The 23,146-nt window shown below is 48.6% G+C and overlaps 2 protein-coding genes across 2 annotated transcripts in view; one reads left to right on the forward strand and one right to left on the reverse strand.

The window, feature by feature from the left end:
• Positions 1 to 334: 334 nt before the first annotated feature.
• The window catches only part of LOC142494839 (tubulin alpha-1B chain-like), an 81,111-nt gene continuing 58,299 nt past the window's right edge, over positions 335 to 23,146 (forward strand). Inside the window, exon 1 of the mRNA XM_075599377.1 lies at positions 335 to 520. The gene's annotated coding sequence lies outside the window, so the exon portion shown is untranslated. The remainder of the gene's footprint in view (positions 521 to 23,146) is intronic.
• Positions 4,221 to 22,823, reverse strand: LOC142494837 (tubulin alpha-1D chain-like). Its single transcript, XM_075599373.1, has 4 exons — positions 22,709 to 22,823; positions 17,159 to 17,369; positions 9,554 to 9,702; positions 4,221 to 5,440 (listed from the first exon to the last, which is right to left on the reverse strand). The coding sequence occupies exons 1-4, from the start codon at positions 22,709 to 22,711 to the stop codon at positions 4,463 to 4,465; spliced, it is 1,341 nt and encodes a 446-aa protein (XP_075455488.1). The 5' UTR covers positions 22,712 to 22,823; the 3' UTR covers positions 4,221 to 4,462.

The raw sequence follows: 23,146 nt of genomic DNA on the forward strand, positions 1-23,146 counted from the left end.
AATTGGTGTTTGCCAGCTGTTCATCATTTTCCTGTTTATAGTAAGCATATTTCATTAACACAATTCCGCCTCCTTTGTCTGCAGCTTGATGATATCTTTTGCGTTTTTCAATGTGCCGATTGCATGCCTTTCTTCCTTAGTGAGATTATTGAAGCTAGTTTATTAGTTTTTATTGTGCTTCTTGTCTCCATCTCCAAGAGATTCATAAAAGCCGCAATGTTATAATTGCCCGCCTGTGGGTCAAAGGTGCTTGTAGCTCCGTCACTGTCTGTAATGTTAATTTGCTGGTCTTGTTTTCTAAAAAAATCCTGTGTGGCAGCTGTGAGTACTGTACATAATCAGATAGATTATAGACTACCATTTCTCCTGTTGTCCTTTCGATCCTCTGCCTCTCCTGCTTTCACGCTCTAGATAATGCCGCCTCTCCTGGCTGGCGCCGGTGTACGGTGGTTTTGCACGTCCGCCACTGGATGTCCCTAAAAAAAGGATCTGCAGCAGAACCATCAGCTGTATCAGAGAGGTCAGTGTTGCTTGTGACGTAGCCCGGCCTGCCTGCCCGCTGCATGTGGTCATCTTGCACGTGTGGCGTTCCGCCTCTGTTCACCACGACCTGTGGTTGTGTCTCCTAGACCAAGTAACCAGCGGTAGACCTTACGCTCTTTATAGTTTGCTGTGACAAGGCGCAATGTCTCTTTCTTGTATTTGACCAAGTTATCCCTGTAATTGTCAATAGTTGTTTGTATTTTATCTGCGGTCAGAATTTCACCATATTTGTTAGCAATAGCCTCTATTTATTTTATGAGTTTTGTAATTTCTTTACTGGATTGTTCAATCATGAGAATTGTGAGGTCAAACGAACATTTGTTAAGTATTGCAATCCATTTGTTTGCAGAATTCAGGATCGTTACGTCCAATTGTTGGCTGTTTTTTCATTCTGAAACCTTGTGGCAATATTTTTTCTTTATGGTAGTGGGAGAGTGACACACCATGGAGATAAAAATCAACGTCACACTTTTTTAACTTAATAAGGTCATTGTATATATCAGCAGGTTTGTCAGGCTCCAAAACGGATTCAAAAGACTCTGTGTATCGTATGTTGGCTATTTCAGCATCACTGTAGCTGGCAGTGTCTGTTAATGTGGAAAAAATCCCCGCATAGTCTGCAAATTCCACCATGGAAAGGGGGTCTCAGATAATAATAATACAATAGTTAAGTGGCTATGAACAAAATAGCTCCAGCGCCTAGCCAAGGCAAGAAAGACAGTATATACCAGGTGCAAAAACTCATAAAGAATCCACAGTCAATGGTATACAGTTTGCACTCACGGTCTCCAAAAAAATCCTGATGCTTGTCCCATAGGAATTAAATAAACAGATACAGTAGTTACCAGAAACAGTCCTGACGACAGAGACAGCACACAGCAAATTATACTCCAGAAAAGTGTATTGAGAACACAGGGCAACCGACGTTTCGGTCCTCACAGAGGGACCTTTCTCAGGGTGATGCAACCAGTGACTGACCTGGACACCTATAAATACCCCCACCAATGTGCAAACCACCACCTGAATCTGTAATAAAATATCAGTCCAGAGCCCGCAAAAAGCCCCCATTGCAGCTGTTAAGGAACGCCCAACCTGATCTGTATGCAACAATAGGAGAGCCATTATGAGTAATTAATCATCAATGTCTGAGATTATATCCCTGGGATCAGGATCTGTCAATAAGTGTGTCTATTTGCAGTAATCTTTACCCAATATGATTCCACCAGGATTTATTATCCTTGTTCATTTTTACATGTGCATTTAGACACACTTTGACTGGAGGGTATTAGTTCCCTTAGTTGCCGGCTGGGCAGATAACCATTGGTTTAGGAGAGGTCTTTACTATAACCCTCCTATATTGAATGGATTACTGTGGCTTTTCATATACTGTACCACTTTGATCACCTGGTGTGATTTTCTTTGACACAAGTTGCCCGACAATTGAGTTACATCTAAGGGTTCCACACAGTATTTTCCTGGCGTTACTGACTTTATTTAGGCGATGTGGAGACGGTACATATATATATATATATATATATGTTTTTTAGTGATTTTATATTCCTTAGTTTTGTTTGTCCGACCATTGTTGCATATATAGAATACATTTTGATACTTTTTTTTCATCCAACCCCTATAATACATTCCAATATGGAACAAAGATATGTTGGTGCTACTATAGTGTGAAGTTTACCGGGAAATTTCCACTATAGCGTCAGTCCTACCGTGAAATTTCCACTATAGCGTCAGGCCTACCCGGAAATTTCCACTATGGCGTCAGGCCTACCCGGAAATTTCCACTATAGCGTCAGGCCTACCCGGAAATTTCCACTGTAGCGTCAGGCCTACCAGGAAATTTACATTGTAGCATCAAGCCTACCGGGAAATTTCCACTATAGCGTCAGGTCTTCCGGGAAATTTATACTACAGCATGAGGTCTATCAGAAAATGTATTCTATTTACTATAATTTCAAGTATTTTATATCATTGTTTTACGATATTGAAATAAAATTGTGAGCAAAATACTTTATTAATTGCACCATAGAAAGTTGACATTTTCTGAAGCCTTACCATACTCCATTTTACTTGAATCATATGTTATGATATACGAAGTGTATATCATTTAAAATCGCTACAAATAAATCAGCATCTTCTCTTAGAACTTTCCAGCAAAAATGACCAATACGAGACTGAAAATGTTCATTGCGGACTCCTCATTTTCTTAAGCACGCATGTTTTAGCGTCCAACCAAGAGCATTCAAACGCTTGGGCATTTGCTCCAGTATCAATCAGGGTTCACGTAATCATTCTGGCGATTAACCGTAAAATGACAGTAACCAATGGCGTTTAAATTGTGATAGACCGGCCATTCATCAGAATGAATAACCAAACCAGATTCGCATTCCCGCTCAGCAATGGGGGGGGGGGAAAGTATTTATACCACGTTGTTTCACTAAACCGATACTATTCCAGCTCAAGCGCTACCTAGTGTAGCCCCGCACCCACAAATTAGGAAGATAACAGATATCCAGGTAGACCTCACACTATAGTAACACAGATGTTATTATATTGCACGTTATTTCATTATTTTGAAATTCGATTCAACTGACAATAGTAATTATTGTACAGTTTATCAGTTCAGCTTTAAATTATATTTAATATTGCTTGGTGAACATCATGGTATATCTATCACAAATATGTATCTGAATAGCACTCACCTGAATTCATTAAGCGTATTAATGTCTTCTGTCCAAATTATGACAATGTCAATGTATCAGCGATAACAGTGGTTTGACACTGCAGTGTTCCAGGAATTCCTCTTCCAGGTTTGCCATAAAGAGGTGCCATTCTGGAGATAAGTTATTTCGCGAGGATAGACGTTTACAATGCTTTTTATCTTTGGGTTATGGTGATGAATGAGCCGACTCATCTGCTATACACCATCATGTCTTTTCAACCTTATAGTCAAGCTCCATGGTTAATACTCATTTCACATGAAAGTGTTTCCGAATATCTTCTGTACAACACAAATGACCAACACCATGATTCATCAAGCTCCAATGCAAAGTATCACACCCAATCCTAAGGATAACTGGCATGTATCAGAGCTAGATGTATCTGACCCCCAAGTTGGTTCCATGTTGGGACCGAAATGTCAATCCAGTTAATAAAACCACTTTGTTTATTCACCCAGTCCACTGGCGTGCCGGGTTCTACCCTGTTTATTCACCCAAGTTGGGTGCAATCAGGTGGTAATTTGTATTGCATCTAAATAAAATGCTTTCAAATATAAAGTCTGTATATATCCTCATCTGAAATATTTTTACATAAAAGTAAAATCATTTTATGTATACATAATGCTGTACGTGTAGACAATAATGTTTTGTATCGTGTAAAAAGGATGATAAACCTGTTTGCAGACCATGGAGATAATCACTTCTACAGAACCAACATTTAATATTCAGTAAATGACTCATCAAGACAAATAATTTCCCTTTTGTACATAAAATACCACATTGCTAAATAATAAACATTGGACCATATTTCTCACAAACTTTAATGACAAAAAGTCTGAATCGTTGTGTTCTTTCCTCCCAACCCATTGAAAAAAAGGGATACTGTGTTACAACCGTTCCAGTATTAAGATAAAAATGTAATTCAATATTGTAGGACCACAAACGTTGACATGTTTTAACCTTTAATATAGGGTACATCTTTAACAGATCAACACAAATCAACAGCTAATCATGAGCCAATACAAAAGCATTGCAAGAGCTTCCAACAGCAAAATGGTTAAATGTACTTTTTTGGACTCTAGCTTAGGATTTACTATTCTTCATCTTCATCAGTTTTTGCTTTATGATTGTACAGTGATATTTAAGACTAATTGAAATACCTATAAATCAACTTTATGTTTAGAGTCTCAGTAGTCATCCTCCTCTTCCCCATCACCATCACCGGAGTCTCTCCCCACCTCTTCATAATCTTTTTCCAGGGCAGCCATGTCCTCCCTCGCCTCAGAGAACTCCCCTTCCTCCATCCCCTCTCCCACATACCAGTGGACAAAGGCTCTCTTGGCGTACATCAGGTCAAACTTGTGGTCCAGCCTGGCCCAGGCCTCTGCAATAGCCGTGGTATTACTCAGCAGACACACAGCACGCTGAACTTTAGCCAAGTCCCCTCCTGGGACCACAGTGGGAGGCTGGTAATTAATTCCCACCTTAAAACCAGTAGGACACCAGTCAACAAACTGGATGGACTTCTTGGTTTTAATTGAAGCTATGGCTGCATTGACATCTTTGGGTACCACATCACCTCTGTATAACAGGCAGCAAGCCATGTATTTACCACGCCGAGGGTCACATTTCACCATTTGGTTAGTTGGCTCAAAGCAAGCATTGGTGATGTCTGGCACATATAGTTGCTCATGGTAAGCCCTTTCAGCAGATATAATAGGTGCATAGGTGACCAGGGGGAAGTGAATTCTTGGGTAAGGCACTAAATTTGTTTGGAACTCTACAAGATCTACATTCAGAACCCCCTCAAACCTCAGAGAAGCAGTAATAGAAGAAACTATTTGTCCTATGAGTCTATTTAAGTTTATATATGATGGACGCTCAATATCTAAGTTACGGTTGCAGATGTCATATATTGCTTCATTGTCCACCATAAAGGAACAATTTGAATGTTCCAGGGTGCTGTGAGTAGTCAAAATGGAGTTATATGGTTCCACCACAGCAGAGGAGATCTTTGGTGCAGGATAAATAGAGAACTCCAGTATGGACCTTTTCACGTAGTCCACCGAGAGCTTTTCCATCAACAAAGAGCTAAACCCAGACCCGGTACCCCCTCCAAAGCTGTGGAAGACTAGAAAGCCTTGAAGTCCTCCGCACTGGTCAGCCTGCACAAAGCAGAAGAGCACAAATTATTGTCAGGGAGCTTACAAATCACTGGAATGTAAACGTATCTATAGTGAACAGTTGTAATATCTGTATTTGTTTGAGAGAGAGAAGATGGTCAGCGTAACGTCATTTTCTTTTCTTGTCTTCTCACGGCAATACGCCACTGAAAGGTTAACACTCTCCCAACTGATGGTAGGACAGAAACCAATTCACAGACCTCACTTTCTATATTGGGCTCTACCCCTACTTGCTCCCCAGTTCTGTCTTGCCAAGGTAAAATACCAACTGAATACAGTTAGCACACTTCTAACAATATAGGGGAGGGAACAGGTGCGTACTGCCAGTAGAGAACCAAGGAAAATAACATTTCTTGTCCCACACGCAAAGCAGCAGGTGCCAATGGCATATAGCAAAGCAGTGTCCCAAAGAAGGGGGTGGGGACATGTTTATAAACATGTTTTTCTGTAAATGAATAAGAGAAAGAGATACAAATCTCAAAACTACAGCTTCTAGAACTTGACAAATTAAAGTGGCATGGGGCGGAGACCTGCAAGTCAAGGCCTTAGAACGTTATCTATGCATTAAAAGATTACCATACTGCCTCCTTTGATAACTCTGCTAGTGGAGCTTGGGCACTCGCAGCCCTTCAGAAGGCTACTGCACTAGTTGAATCCACCTCGAGTCTCTCCAGTAGTTGCTCTCCTTGAGTTACATAGACTGTCTCCACCTTGCTACAGTTACATCTGATGCTGCGTTACCCTTCTTTGGATCAGAAATTAACAAAAGAAACCCCCGACCAATTTAAAAAAAAAAAAAAAAAGTTCTGCTCTCCCCAAATAAGTAGGTAAAACAATTGACAACATCTAAAGTGTGGATGTTCTCTTCCTCTGTGTTTGCTGGATTTGGGCAAAAGGATAAGGCAGTATCTTGGTTGAGATGGCATGCAGAGCCCTACTCGGTAGAAATAGAAGGAGGACTTCCTCCCCACTTTATCTTGATGTAGAACAAGGAAAGGCTCTTTGCATGACCATGCCTGCAGCTCACCGACTCGTCTGAGTGAAGCAGTAGAAACTAAAGTTAGTTTTTAGCGTTAAATCCATAACCGATAAATGAATGCCGTGACTCACAAAGCAAATTTTGCCAATTCTTTTAATGCTACATATAAATCCCATCTAGTGAAGTACTCCTGAAACTGTGACCTTATTACTGAGGGGGTAGGGAGCAAGAAGCCAATTTATTGTTCAATAATGTTAATAGAGCAGAAATTTGAACTCTTGAAGAACCAAGACTTTGTCCTTGATCCTAGGATTTCTTGCATCCAGATTCTGTCATACTGTATGTTTAAGAAGTGGACACGCTTTTTCCTACAAGCAATCGGGGATTCCCTTCTTTTTCAAATATCTCAGTTCAATCTCCAAGTTACCAGTGTTAGTATCCCCCATTCGAAATGCTGCAAAGGCCTCTGTCATAATATAGATCCTCTACCCCTAGAAGATGCTCAGGCTTATCTGTTGCAATTTCAATCAGTTGTAAAAAAAAAAAACAGGCCTTCTTGGCCAGTACGCCAAGATTATTACAGCCTCTGCCTTGTCGTCTCCTTATAAATATGCATTCCTTCAGGGAGTGGACACAGGGGCTTCAGAGGGGGAAGAGAGGCAGAAAGAATCCCTTGAATTGACTGCACTAGCAGTCCGGTAATTCCGGTCCTCACAAACAAACCAAACTGATCCTCACCGCTCCGTCGGACAGAAAAGACAGAAAAGCAAGCAGGGGTGGAGCCTTGTATGAAGAGTGGCTCAGTGAGTTTGAAGCAGGGGAACCCGGTTCAAATCCCGATATCAGCTCCTTCTGACCTGGGGTAAGTCGTTTTATGTCCCTGTGCCTCAGGCAACAAAAATAGATGCCAAGTAGTACTGGGCAAAAAATGCTACACTGTCAGCACTATAGAAGTAATAATATTATTATTATTTACAAAGTGAGGTCTTTGCATTTGTTTCCGTCATACCCTCCACTGGTGGATGGACACGTTGGTGTCTTCTGCCATGAGAAAGGACCAGGAAAGAATTGTCAGAGAGCTTGCAAATCGCTGGACTGTAAACATATCTATAGTGAACAGTTGTAATATCTGTATTCGTTTGAGAGAGAGAAGATGGTCAGCGTAACATAATTTTCTTTTCTTGTAGTCTTCTCATGGCAATATGCCACCGAAAGGTTAACACTCTCCCAACTGATGGTAGGGCAGAAACCAATTCACAGACCTCACTTTCTATATTGGGCTCCACCCCTACTTGCTCCCCAGTTCTGTCTTGCCAAGGTAAAATACCAACAGAATACAGTTAGCACACTTCTAACAATATAGGGGAGGGAACACGTGCGTACTGCCAGGAGAGAACTAAGGAAAATAACATTTCCTGGCCCACACGCAAAGCAGCAGGTGCCAATGGCATATAGCAAAGCAGGGGGGGGGGAGGGGGAGGCGGGGGAGACATTCATTTACAAAGCAAAAAAAAAAGGATGTTTAGAAACAAGAGAGATACAAATCTCAAACTACAGCTTCTAGAACTTGACAAATGAAAGTGGCATGGGGCGAAGACCTGCAAGTCAAGGTCTTAGAACGTTATCTATGTATTAAGAGATTACCATACTGCCTCCTTTGATAACTCTGCTAGTGGAGCTTGGGCACTCGCAGCCCTTGAGAAGGCTACTTCTATCTTCCACCCGGAAACATTAAAAAAAACCTCAACTTTTACAGCCTGGAAAGGAGATATTGTCAAACATATGCAGAAGGTTTCAACCAGATACAGGAAGGAAGTTCCAAAGAAAGAATTGCTAGAACTAATGGTCATGCACCGAAACTGGAAGGCGTGAGGCGCAAGAGAAAGGCAAGTTAGTCCTCCTGCATGGCAAGGGCAGTCTGTTTCCGAAATAGCCTCCCAGAGGTGTTATAGGCTAATACAGTAAGAGAGCGCAGCTTGGGATTGGCACAAGGCTATTCTACATGAAAATAAAACAAGTCTAATAAGGTCTGCTATATCACAGGAGACAATGGGCAGATTATGTGAGCCAAGTTCTCATCTGCTTGACGAAGTGCTTCGGCATGAAACGCGTCGGTGGTGCGTTCATGCAGCTCCTGCTTTTGGGAAGTCTGCAATAAATAGCTGATCTACTAATGTTGGAGTCTGCCTGGGGTTATTTTGCTACAAGTCATTGGCTGTGCTCTGGTTGCTGCAATACTACACAGGAGACAATGGGCAGATTATGTGGGCCAAGTTCTCATCTGCTGGTTATTTTCTGTGGTTAAGTGTGCACATGAACGAGATGTATTTATAATATGTAAAGTTGTGTCCGCTGCACTCTACACATGTATATTTATATATATTTTAGTGCCAAATGGGTGCGCAGCGCTTCACCATTTTAACAATACAATAATACAAGCAATATAATAAAGATGGCAGCAAGACAAATGTGCCAGGAGAAAAGGAGTCAAGCACTGTAATCAGGGAAGACAAATAGAAACAGAAACAGGAGTAGTAACTGTGTATAAGAGCATACTGTAGTTTAGTGAGTAAATGCTTAATTGAACAGGAGAGTTGTCAGATGGGTTTTGAAGTTCGAGAGAGACAGTGCTTGGCAGACATTCAGAGGGAGTTGTAGAGATGGGGAGCTGCATGCGAGAAGGGTTATAGGCGGGAGCTGTAGTGACACAGGAGGTGGGCGGAGGGGGATGTCGAGAGAAAGCTCGAGCAGAGCATAGAGAGGGGGTAGGGGTAGGACGAGAGATTAAAGCTGAGATATATGGAGGGGAAGAGGGGTTGGGGAACCTTGAAAGAAATAAAAAACATTTGTAGCGAATGCAGAAGGTTTTACAGGGAGTCAGAGTTTTCAGGAGGAGAGAAGCAGAGAGAGAAAAGCAAAGTTATCCGTGCACCAGCATTTTTTCGATTGAAGGAGAAGAAGGTTGTCGTAGCCCAGACGGGACGGGATGAGGACATGCATGAACACGTTACTAGTAGAGAAACTGAGAAAAAGTGGTACGGGGACAGGTGGAAGTTGAACATACTATAGGAATTGAAAAGGATTGTATAAAAAAAAAAAAACACAGGTGTATTTACCAACTTCCGGATCCGGTCCATTACATTATCTATTTCCTGCTTTCCAATGGTGTAGTGGCCGCGGGCGTAGTTATTGGCTGCGTCTTCCTTGCCGGTTATAAGCTGTTCCGGGTGGAAGAGAGAACGATTCTTCCCAGTTCGAATTTCATCTGTGGTCGGGTAAAAGTCAAATAGGTTTTTAGTTTTTAACCTTACGGTTCCTATGAAAGGCTGATTCCATCAATCTATGCACATTTCTCTCTAACCAACCCTGACCGTGCCAAAAAATGTGCACGAAAAAGAGGCTCTTGGCAACCAAAAGGTTAGAGGGCAGAAACCGTTTGTAACATTCACCAAAATGTGCCGTCTGAAAATTAAACTACAAACGCCCTATTTTTGAATATAGTATAATAGATTCGTTTTAAGAGCAGCCATCTTTTCTGCCTCCAATACAATTGCTGGGTCATGTAAGCCTGACCTAATTTAAACTTCCAGAATGTTATTACTTTACGGGGTCTTGGAGCACAGACTGTTCGGACCAGTCTCCCATGGATTTTTCTTTAGTAGTTAGGGAGGAAAAAAAGGGATAATTTGGCTTACTACTGTATGGCCTCTGCGGCAGCACACACCAGACTGTATAGAAAGTGACCCCCCCCTAGCACAGACACCAGTGTGGTTTATTAGTAATAACACAAAGGAAACCATAACAGGTGGGAAAGGTACATTACTGGAAGAAGAACCTAGGTGTGCAGAGCCTTTTACTGAGGTCAAGTAGAGAGCCTGCAGCTAACTCTGCAAAAGAAGGCCTTCTAAAGCCGACACCGGCATCTCAGGGGCAGACCGCATGTCTAACGTGAGATGGATCATTATGATGATGTTTTATTTGTGTAACGGTATTTCTGGCCCGGCCTGACCCACCCAATCTCACATTGGCCCCTGTGGTCTAACCGGACCCCATTACAGTGTGAATATGCCTGATGGTGCACCTGCAGGCTACAGGACTCCTGAGTCTCCCGCATGATGGTGTGTGGGGAGAACCCGTCAGACAGGCAGCTGAGGTAGTGTGCTGAGTCTCACCTAGTTCCAGTGCAGCGCCTCCACCTCACCAGGGTCCCTGCGTCCGCATGGGGATGATCCTGGCGAGGAACTCCTCCGTGGTGCTCCTCTCTGTACACTCATTCTTGATAGATACACGAGAGGGTTTCTGGCTGAACTCATCTTTATTGACACGGCAGGGCAACTGCCCTCCACAAGGAGTATCTTCAGCCGCTCATCTCGCCAGTGCTCCCTTTAATTAGGTATGTCACCTAGATCAGGGATTCACTATTCCCGCAGGAATCACTGTCCTGTGCCAGGTCCCTGGACACAGCCTCCCATGGAGTTACTATAACATAACTGACACTCTGATAGAACTTGAACTCCTTCCTCAGCTCTGACAAGAGCTGGAACTCCTTGCTCAGCAGAACAACTAACTAGACAGCAACTAACTTTTAGACACAGTGCTGTGCCTTATGTAAGCTTCTGAGGCTGACACATCTCTGACATCACTAACCATGGAGTCAGAGCATGTGACCAGTCCCAGCCATACACAGAGCACCCCACCAGGGTGTGAGGGGAAACCTCCATAATTACTGCTGGCATGCCCACACTTACCAGGCCTTACTGCCAACAGGAGAGATGACTGTAGGCATTTTACATGACCGCTACATTCTCCCCCTGGTGAATCCCATCGTCCTCGCTGGGACCTAAATTTGTATACCTCTTTCCAGGAAGCACTGTAACGGAAAACATAATTAACATCACACAAATTTCCTCATAATACAGTACACATGAATACAGTCATCCGCCAAGCCCGCCCCGACCAGCAGCCACGAACCCGCGTAATGTCTCAGTACCCCCTTAATAATAGTGATCTGGGTCAGGTTTCCTCACTTCCCGGTTACCCATATCCAGGACCGTAACATAATAATGCCTAGGTGATCCTCTCTCTGGCACATAGGTCACCCTATGTTTGTGAACATTTCTCCCTATGCTCCACACTCGCATCAGGGTGTCTATTCTTTCTTCCGCCTTTTTACCTACAATGTCGCTCCCCCTATTGGCTAAATACAGCTCTATAGTTTCTTGGAGCCACGTTTCCCTATTGTCCTCAATTTCATCCATCAGGGGCTCCGGAACATAGGGATACTCCAACCCATGGGATTTTTTATATTTGGCTATTATAGCCCTCTCCGCCCTACTGACCCTGGTCAGATCAGCATTACCTGCCCTCCCAGGTAACACCCATGATAGGGGCTCATCATGATCTACTGGATCTGACAGTGTGTCGGGACCCATGGGCGCTATGTCTCTACGCTCCAGCTGGAACCACCTATCCTGTAATTCCCTGTCCCTCTGCTCGGGTGTAAACTCTCCCTCTTTCCACCAGAAATCTACCACGTCCTCCCGCCGGATGAGGAACCGAGTACGGTCCATCCACGCGGAGTACCCTTCAAATAACGGGGCCCACCACCGGGTCTCCTTAAATGGATTGGGTCCTGGTTCCCTGTCGTCATCAAACGAAAATACCCCTGACGACCTTGTGGATCGCGAGTTGGACCACCTCGAAGAGCCCGGGGCCTTTACCACTGGTTGGGGTGCTGTATCCGCCACCCTCAATTCTCCCCCTCCCCGTGAATCGCCTTCCGTAGCTCCACTGAGCTGCCTTTCCCCAGTCCGTTTTTCCTCCCCCCCCAAAGGTATGTCCACAAGTTCCAAGCTGGGCGGTGAACCCGGTGACCGTGTGATAGGGGTAGGGGCATTAGCTAGGGCATGGGGTTGGGTATAGGGGCATGGGACGGGACCCCACGGGGTTACGACCCGCTCCTGGCTGTCCGTAGACTGGTCCAAGGATGATGTCTCACCCTCCTCAGTCCTGAGATCATCTCTCCATTTTCTGGGCAATACGAGCGGTCGGGGACCTTCCCCCAATCGCCGAAGCGTCGCTGCTTCCCCTTCCTGGGTTCCGCCGTCGCCACCGGAAGTGACGTCCTCCCCGGAACCGGAAGCGTCGCCATCTCGCGTTGGACCCCCATGCGGGATCTCTTCTCCCACGACATCCGGTTGCTCCGCCGTCGCCACCGGAAGTGATGCCGTCCCTCCACGTGCGCGTTGGGCCTGGCGCGGCCCTTCCAGCGCTTCGCCGTCTGTTGTGACCAGGTAAGAGATAGGGCTTTTTGGCTTACCCATCCGCAGGGGTGTAGGCGTCTCTCTCCCATCTCCGCCAGGTCCTGGGATGGCGGGACTCCGTCGGTCGGATCGCCGATCTGCGGGGGACGTCCGGTCACTCACCCCACGGGGCGTCGTTCTCCCCGTCTGTCTTTTCCGCTCCGTTCTTGCTACCGCCAGCTCACGGAGGTCCTCATCAGAGTAGTCCCCTCACCCCGACCTAGGGGTCTCGGGGCGGGGTGAAAGTCTCTTTGCCCCTGTCACGGGGTTTAATCCAGCCGCCTCAATGGCCAGTGACCCAGCCGACTTGACCGGCTCCAGTCCCCTGTCTCCGGGACTCGCGCGGTTGATCCACAGCGCGCCCGGGGACTCAGCAGAGCGCCGTGTCACATCCACCGGGGGGTCAGCAGGCTGTATTGGGACGAATGTGGGCATAGGCCACAGATACAAAGTCCCGCAATGAGGGCAACGTGCCATCTTATTCACTGTACCTCCGGGCAGCCCGCATTGTAGGCAGAGCCCGACTACCGTCTCTGTATTGGCCACCCTCACCACCAGCACCCCGCCGGGCACTGAGTAGGGCTGGGTGGAGACCATAGTGCCCACAGTGGAGGAGCAGGCCATTCTTGGTACAGGAGTCACTTCCTGTACAGGTCTCTCCTTCTCTGTGGTTCCTCGCAACTGACTGGTGGAAGTTGCTGGATCCGCCACTCCCTGCTTCGGCTCCTCCCTTCTCTGACAGAGTTGGAACCCGCCCCCAGGGGTTGCAATAATGGGCGGGTCCCACAGGGGAATATCATGCCCCTTAATTAAGGCCGCACCTCTCTCAGTCCTGGTGGCCGCGGTCTGCGTTTTCGCGCCAGTCTCCTCCCCAGAGCTGGAGTCCTTTCCCGCGGCTAGTTCCCGCCTTCTCCTTGCAGCAGCTTTTTGCACAAGGTACCTTTGCTTGCAAATCACCTCCACGGCCGGAACTACTTTTTGTAGTGGCGCCGTCTGGATATCAGTCCCTGGGCCCAGTGGGTGCATTCCCACAGGCCATAATTGAAAGTCACTCCCCCTGGTAGAAATCAGGGGAGGGTCCCATAGACTCAACGGTTGACTCAGCACAGGGGCTGAATTAGTCACTGTCCATCCCGGCGCAGCCATAGCTTTCGCGCCATGCCCCCCTTCAGGGCGGGGCTCTGCTGTTCGCACCATTCCCGGCCAGCTCTGTGCAAGTCCTGCAGCAGCCATTTTTTCTGCGCCTGGCCCATGCGGTTTCCCTAGCAAGCGGGAACCGCCATTTTGGTTGGTTTTTGCGCCCAAAAAGTCCATTCGTTCGCTCTCCTCACGGGGTTCTCCCCCAATTATAACAATTTCTTCACACTCTTCAAGGGTGGCCCCTCGCTGTCCCATACAGGATAAAAACGGGGCAGCCATAGCCTTCGCTCCGCTCCAGAGCAAACTCGTTAAGGACAATTCAGCGACAGTCTGCTCTTCAGTGGGTTGCACGCCACGGGTGCCCTCCCCATCAGCCTCTGTCCGCCATTTTACGTTCTCCGCGCCACGCGGCTCCTCCACTCTCTCATAACAGTTGTCGTACATGAGGCTCCACTCTGCGGGGCAGCCACCACACCGGTACAATAAAGATTAGCTCAGATGCACCACCACATGTGTACTTTATCTAGGTGTGACCCAGTGTTGCACTACCTCAGGCTAGGCTCACTCTCTCAGTGTCTGCTGTGACTCCTTCCTCCCAGTCTGTGCTCCCTACGGTGAGTGTCTGGAATGGCTAGGTACTCTGGCTGGCTCTGCCATGCAGTACTTGGGGCGTCTACCTGTCTTGGTCAGCCTAGCGCAGACCCTCTCCAGGACTCCTGACCAAGTTAACAGGCTGTCCCTTCTGGCATCCTACCAACTAGCACTGCCTCAAGGTGACTCGGTCAGCTATAGCCCGCTCCAGACCCCTCACTCCTTTCAGGCCCCTAGGTTGTCCCTGCGAACTGACAATATCCCGTCAGCCCCCTGACCACCCCTAGGTCCGTCCCTACGCAGCACAAAGTGGCAGCAGACACTCTCCCTGTTTCCCAGTGACCTAGCTAAAAGCCTGTCCTGTTGACGGATCTGATCTCAGCAGCGCCTCCAAATGTAACGGTATTTCTGGCCCGGCCTGACCCACCCAATCTCACATTGGCCCCTGTGGTCTAACCGGACCCCATTACAGTGTGAATATGCCTGATGGTGCACCTGCTGGCTACAGAACTCCTGAGTCTCCCGCATGATGGTGTGTGGGGAGAACCCGTCAGACAGGCAGCTGAGGTAGTGTGCTGAGTCTCACCTAGTTCCAGTGCAGCACCTCCACCTCACCAGGGTCCCTGCGTCCGCATGGGGATGATCCTGGCGAGGAACTCCTCCGTGGTGCTCCTCTCTGTACACTCATTCTTGATAGATACACGAGAGGGTTTCTGGCTGAACTCATCTTTATTGACACGGCAGGGCAACTGCCCTCCACAAGGAGTATCTTCAGCCGCTCATCTCGCCAGTGCTCCCTTTAATTAGGTATGTCACCTAGATCAGGGATTCACTATTCCCGCAGGAATCACTGTCCTGTGCCAGGTCCCTGGACACAGCCTCCCATGGAGTTACTATAACATAACTGACACTCTGATAGAACTTGAACTCCTTCCTCAGCTCTGACAAGAGCTGGAACTCCTTGCTCAGCAGAACAACTAACTAGACAGCAACTAACTTTTAGACACAGTGCTGTGCCTTATGTAAGCTTCTGAGGCTGACACATCTCTGACATCACTAACCATGGAGTCAGAGCATGTGACCAGTCCCAGCCATACACAGAGCACCCCACCAGGGTGTGAGGGGAAACCTCCATAATTACTGCTGGCATGCCCACACTTACCAGGCCTTACTGCCAACAGGAGAGATGACTGTAGGCATTTTACATGACCGCTACATTTGTATGGCGCCAACATATGCAGCAGCGCAGTACAATGTGGGATGGAGGAGACTAGCATTGTATGACAAGAGTACACACATCGAATAGGAAGGAAATCCCTGCCCCAAGGAGTTTACAACTTAGGAGGAGGGGACTGGAGATATTTGCGTGCAAGTTTCTTAGCAAGAGTTTGGCCATTAGCACTCCCTACTGAGCACACCGGACACGACTGGAAGGTCACAACACCCGGACCAGTCTCACTTCTTCCTGGTGCGATAGAGCGGGCAGTGCACCCGAAAGCGATGGTACACTGGCAGACCATTTCACCAGGAACTCAAGGGAGGGCAGCGGCATGCCGCCCATAGCCTTGGTATTCCTGAGCTTCTGCCCCCTTAGCCCACAGGAAACGTATAGGCCGGGGGCACTACCTTCAGGAAGACCTACTTTTGGTTGGTCCCTGGATGCTGTAGTTCCCACAGAGGGGATTGAAAAAAAATAAACATGACAGATCCCGTTCCTACCAGAGGTTGGACAGGAGAAACACTGGTGTCTAGGTGAGAGAGGGGGCTGGGTTCACGGTTTATACAGTCTGTCCTAACTCAGGAGGAGGAGCCAAGCACCCAAGCCGTGTGAAGAACGTGAAGGAAAGGGGCCCTTTTTTAGCAAGAGTCTGCATTAGTTGATCTTTTTTGTTTTAGCATTGTTTGAATGGAGCGGTCTCCCACTGCAGGACGCTGCTGTCTTGCCACCCAGAGATCTTCACCTGAATCACAGAACCATTTTCAGGAGCTTATACAAAAACCGCACGCAGATAATGTCACAAAATATACAAACACACGGTTATGGGAAGTGAATAAAAGCAGATAGCAGAAGAAAAACAAAAAACCCCGTAACGTTTGTGGGGTTTTAAACCGGTGAGCCTATATTGAAGTCTATGAGACTTACCGATGCTATCGGTGAGACGGCAACATTAATTGGCAAACACTGGGACTCCGGCTATTTGGAAAACATGGATGAATCCAGTGGCTTTGTAGATAAAATAAAAAAAGGATGATTTTTTTTGTCTCTGCTGGTAATATGTGATCACCGAAAGTGACATTAACCAAAAGTGCTGCAATGCGTGGCAGGTTTCTCTGGCAGCCAAAGGGTTAAATCAGCATTCCCAACTTGCATCAAGCCAGCAACGTGATGATTATTGTCAGCAAGATTCATTTAAGGCTTTAACATGTTCTGCAGCACAGTACAACGCGGTGTGAAGGCGATAACGAGAACATTATAGTGTCCACCCAAGTAGGGCCATGCACTGGCCCAAGCATTACAATCTGAATCATGAGAGGGGCCATTTTGTCTGCCAATGCCGGGCCTTGAAATGGGAAAACTAAACTGGGATCGGGTCATCACACCGCTGACCTGGCCTTTAAATGGCAGGCATGGGGTCCCATTACCCTATGTTGTTATTCGAGGATAGTCTAATAGCCGCAATACATTACCTATGACGGAAGGCTCCAGGTCTATGAACACCGCCCTGGGCACATGCTTTCCGGACCCCGTGTCACTGAAGAAGGTCTCCCCAGGGCTATTGGTTTTATCATCAACATAGGTTCCATCGGGTTGTATTCCATGTTCCAGGCAGTACAGCTCCCAACAAGCATTGCCGATCTGCACCCCGGCTTGGCCAATATGAACAGAAATACACTCCCTCTGCACAGAAAAGGAAGAGAGACACCAGAGATCGTTCTTCAGAAAGCTCAGGGCCCAACCAGTCTAAAATTCCTTGCCACATTTATTTTGACTTGGGCCTGGAATTACATATTTCACGTGCTATTAAAAGCCGCGGCCCAACCCCGCAAATGACGGCTTTGATCTTCATAAATCAGCAGCCGTTTCATATTTTATGTTTCAACGATTTTGCTGCAGTAGGTATGAAAGCCTAGCTGCAAATATCACCGGCTATACAATGGTGAAGGGTTTATAACTCAGCAGGGAAATGAACGCTGCAACAATTCCAACGATGCAGCGATCAGATCTCCGTTACAAAGCAGCTTCTGCAGACTCACAATTGATGGTATTTTGAACAGCTTCCCTCCCCCCCCCCCCCAAATATAAAAATAGTGTGTGACCTATTTGCCAGCCCCACATTATCCTTCCAAAAGGACCGGGAGGCGGACTAGGACATGTGGACGCAGCCGTGTCGCCGCGACCATGTCTCTGACGGCGTTTGGCCGCGGACAGACCCTCCGTTGCAGCGAATCCGCCGCTGGACACTGGGCTGACACCCGCTTCGAAGGTAAAGCAAGTTTTAGCGGATCGGATAGGGGGTTAACTTTAGGGGTTTCAGCGGATAGGATAGGGGGTTAACTTTAGGGGTTTCAGCGGATAGGATAGAGGGTTAACTTTAGGGGTTTCAGCGGATAGGATAGGGGGTTAACTTTAGGGGTTCTAGCAGATAGGATAGGGGGTTAACTTTAGGGGTTTCAGCGGATAGGGGGGTTAACTTTAGGGGTTTCAGCGGATAGGGGGGTTAACTTTAGGGGTTTTAGCAGATAGGATAGGGGGTTAACTTTAGGGGTTCTAGCGGATAGGATAGGGGGTTAACTTTAGGGGTTTCAGCGGATAGGATAGGGGGTTAACTTTAGGGGTTTCAGCGGATAGGATAGGGGGTTAACTTTAGGGGTTTCAGCGGATAGGATAGGGGTTAACTTTAGGGGTTTCAGCGGATAGGATAGGGGGTTAACTTTAGGGGTTCTAGCAGATAGGATAGGGGGTTAACTTTAGGGGTTTCAGCGGATAGGGGGGTTAACTTTAGGGGTTTCAGCGGATAGGGGGGTTAACTTTAGGGGTTTTAGCAGATAGGATAGGGGGTTAACTTTAGGGGTTCTAGCGGATAGGATAGGGGGTTAACTTTAGGGGTTTTAGCGGATAGGATAGGGGGTTAACTTTAGGGGTTTTATCAGATAGGATAGGGGGTTAACTTTAGGGGTTCTAGCGGTTAGGATAGGGGGTTAACTTTAGGGGTTTCAGCGGAGGGATAGGGGGTTAACTTTAGGGGTTTTATCAGATAGGATAGGGGGTTAACTTTAGGGGTTTTAGCGGATAGGATAGGGGGTTAACTTTAGGGGTTTTAGCGGATAGGATAGGGGGTTAACTTTAGGGGTTCTAGCGGTTACGATAGGGTTTTAGTTGTTTGAGTACACCATGCACTAGCAGCAGAACTGGGCCACGCGTGGCTTCTTTAAGCTGCCTACTAGAGCTTTGCGCAAGGCAAGTGTAAATATATCTGTTATACATGCTTGAACAGCGTGGAAATATTATAATTTACAAGTTTTTAAATGCATCTAAAATGGCATTATAATAAGTGTGTGGCCCTTTCACGCCTATACATGGCCTGATCGGGCCCCTGGAGAGAACTAGTTGAATAGTTGTAACTAAATGAGCAGTGGAAGTCCTTAATCACAGGTAATACAGTATCACCTTTCAATCACTATCTATAGTGATTTTCTAGTACCCTGTAATGATACTGCACATCCCAGTTTACGCAGTGTAAGGATTGAGGATGCACAGAGCTGGGTACACTGACACATGTAAGCACGTTACCCTGTCACTGGCTCCTCACACTGCAGAGACAGTAAACATACACAGCACTGTTCTCCCTTTGCAGCTGTAGCACAGTTCCTAATCTTTTCATTTGAATGACACGACAGCGACTTACTTTCTGTAAGGCCGGTACTGTGGGTACCTTGGTGTCAGATAAGGAACATTTGGGCCACTCAGAACCTTACAGCTCATTTGATCTCTGCCTATTATTACTCGTGTACATGTACGTCTAATATCTTCCCTCTTAGGCTGGGAGGCGGTTCCACTCATTATAAAGTCATAAAATATTGGTTAACATTTTCTCTAACACACACACGCGCGCACAGACACACACGCGCGCACAGACACACACGCGCGCACAGACACACACGCGCGCACAGACACACACACACAGACAGACACAGACACACAGACACACAGACACACAGACACACAGACACACAGACACACAGACACACAGACACACAGACACACAGACACAGACACAGACACAGACACAGACACAGACACAGACACAGACACACACAGACACACACACACACAGGGACACAGACACACACACACAGGGACACACACACACACACAGGGACACACACACACAGGGACACACACACACAGGGACACACACACACACACACACACAGGGACACACACACACACAGGGACACACACACAGGGACACACACACACACACAGGGACACACACACACACACACACACAGGGACACACACACACACACACAGGGACACACACACACACACAGGGACACACACACACACAGGGACACACACACACAGGGACACACACACACAGGGACACACACACACACACACACACACACAGGGACACACACACACACACAGGGACACACACACACAGGGACACACACACACACAGGGACACACACACAGGGACACAGACACAGGGACACACAGACACACAGACACACACACACACACACGGGGACACACACACACACACACGGGGACACACACACACACACACACGGGGGGACACACACACACACACACACACACACGGGGGGACACACACACACACACACGGGGGGACACACACACACACACACGGGGGGACACACACACACACGGGGGGACACACACACACACGGGGGGACACACACACACACACAGGGGCACACACACACACACACGGGGGCACACACACACACACACACGGGGCACACACACACGGGGGGACACACACACACGGGGACACACACACACACACGGGGGGGGACACACACACACACGGGGACACACACACACACGGGGACACACACACACACACGGGGGGACACACACACACGGGGGGACACACACACACACACGGGGGGACACACACACACACACGGGGGGACACACACACACACGGGGGGACACACACACGGGGGGACACACACACGGGGGGACACACACACACAGGGACACACACACACAGGGACACACACACACAGGGACACACACACACAGACACGGGGGGACACACACGGGGACACACACACACACACACGGGGGGACACACACACACACACGGGGGGACACACACACACACACGGGGGGACACACACACACACACACGGGGACACACACACACACACACGGGGGGACACACACACACACACGGGGACACACACACACGGGGGGACACACACACACACACACACACGGGGGGGGACACACACACACACACACACGGGGACACACACACACACACACACGGGGACACACACACACACACACACGGGGACACACACACACACACACGGGGGGACACACACACACACACGGGGACACACACACACACACACGGGGACACACACACACACACACGGGGGGACACACACACACACGGGGGGACACACACACACACGGGGGGACACACACACACACGGGGGGACACACACACACACACGGGGGGACACACACACACACACGGGGGGACACACACACACACGGGGGGACACACACACACACACGGGGGGACACACACACACACGGGGGGACACACACACACACGGGGGGACACACACACACACGGGGGGACACACACACACACGGGGGGGACACACACACACACGGGGGGGACACACACACACACGGGGGGGACACACACACACACGGGGGGGACACACACACACACACACGGGGGGACACACACACACACACACACGGGGGGACACACACACACACACACGGGGGGACACACACACACACACACGGGGGGACACACACACACACGGGGGGACACACACACACACACGGGGACACACACACACACACGGGGACACACACACACACACGGGGACACACACACACACACGGGGACACACACACACACACGGGGACACACACACACACACGGGGACACACACACGGGGGGACACACACACACGGGGGGACACACACACACACGGGGGGACACACACACACACACAGGGGGACACACACACACACACAGGGGGACACACACACACACAGGGGGACACACACACACACAGGGGGACACACACACACACAGGGGGACACACACACACACAGGGGGACACACACACACACAGGGGGACACACACACACACAGGGGGACACACACACACACAGGGGGACACACACACACACAGGGGGACACACACACACACAGGGACACACACACACACACACAGGGGGACACACACACACACAGGGGGACACACACACACACACAGGGGGACACACACGGGGGAGACACACACACACACGGGGACACACACACAGGGGGGACACACACAGGGGGACACACACACACACACACAGGGACACATACACACACAGGGACACAGACACACACAGGGGGACACACACACACAGGGGGACACACACACACAGGGGGACACACAGGGACACACAGGGACACACAGGGACACACACAGGGACACACACACACAGGGGACACACACACAGGGGACACACACACACAGGGGACACACACACACACAGGGGACACACACACAGGGGACACACACACACACACAGGGGGGGACACACACGGGGGGGGGACACACACGGGGGGGGGACACACACGGGGGGGACACACACGGGGGGGGACACACACGGGGGGGGACACACACGGGGGGGGGGACACACACGGGGGGGGGACACACACGGGGGGGGGGACACACACGGGGGGGGGACACACACGGGGGGGGGGACACACACGGGGGGGGGGACACACACAGGGACACACACACTTTTCTCTTCCTTCACACACCTTCCAACCCCCAGGAATGTATCTGGAAGTCTTTCCTGCAAGGTCTCCATTGACGCTTTATTTCAACTTAACTTGCCGCCTATACCGCCCCCACCCACTATATTATAAAGTTACATTGTAACAATAAAATAACCCTCTTCTCCCACAAACTCCCCCCGGGAGAAGCCTCGCACACACTCACCATGGCGCGCAGCGAGCTGGAACTTTGCGGAGCCCCCACCCAGCGCCCTTACTTCTGTCTCCCAACAGCTGTGTGACCCAGGAGGGGGCTGAGCCTTAAAGGGGCCCGGGCTCTCCCTGCACTGGGGGGGGGGGGAGTCCCGGGAAAGTATGTGTAATACTGTATGTCTAACAATACCCCACACTCACATCTCTGCTGCACGGGTTAACAATGCAGCAGGAGAGCTCAAACTGCACTTCCATGCAGCTGTCTCCCCTGTCATTGCCACACTGTGTTACAGTTACATTGGGCCATGCCACATTTTTACTCTCCCATTGTAATGAGGAAGTTGGGCTGAGATGTGCAGCATAGGGAAGGAGACATGCAAAGCCTGGACTGGGATACGCAAAGCCTGGACTGGTGTAGATTTGCATCCAGTAAGTTAGTGGCACAAAGCCA

The sequence above is a fragment of the Ascaphus truei genome, chromosome 5 (genome assembly GCF_040206685.1).
Source record: "Ascaphus truei isolate aAscTru1 chromosome 5, aAscTru1.hap1, whole genome shotgun sequence".
Classification (NCBI taxonomy): Eukaryota; Metazoa; Chordata; class Amphibia; order Anura; family Ascaphidae; genus Ascaphus; species Ascaphus truei.

Excerpts from the sequence above, each read along its gene's own strand:
- LOC142494837 (XM_075599373.1), bottom strand. Across the intron at positions 9,703-17,158 it reads CCTGGAGCCTTCCGTCATAG|ATGAAATTCGAACTGGGAAG; the intron begins GTAATGTATTGC and ends ACCCGACCACAG. Across the intron at positions 5,441-9,553 it reads TGGACCGGATCCGGAAGTTG|GCTGACCAGTGCGGAGGACT; the intron begins GTAAATACACCT and ends TGCTTTGTGCAG.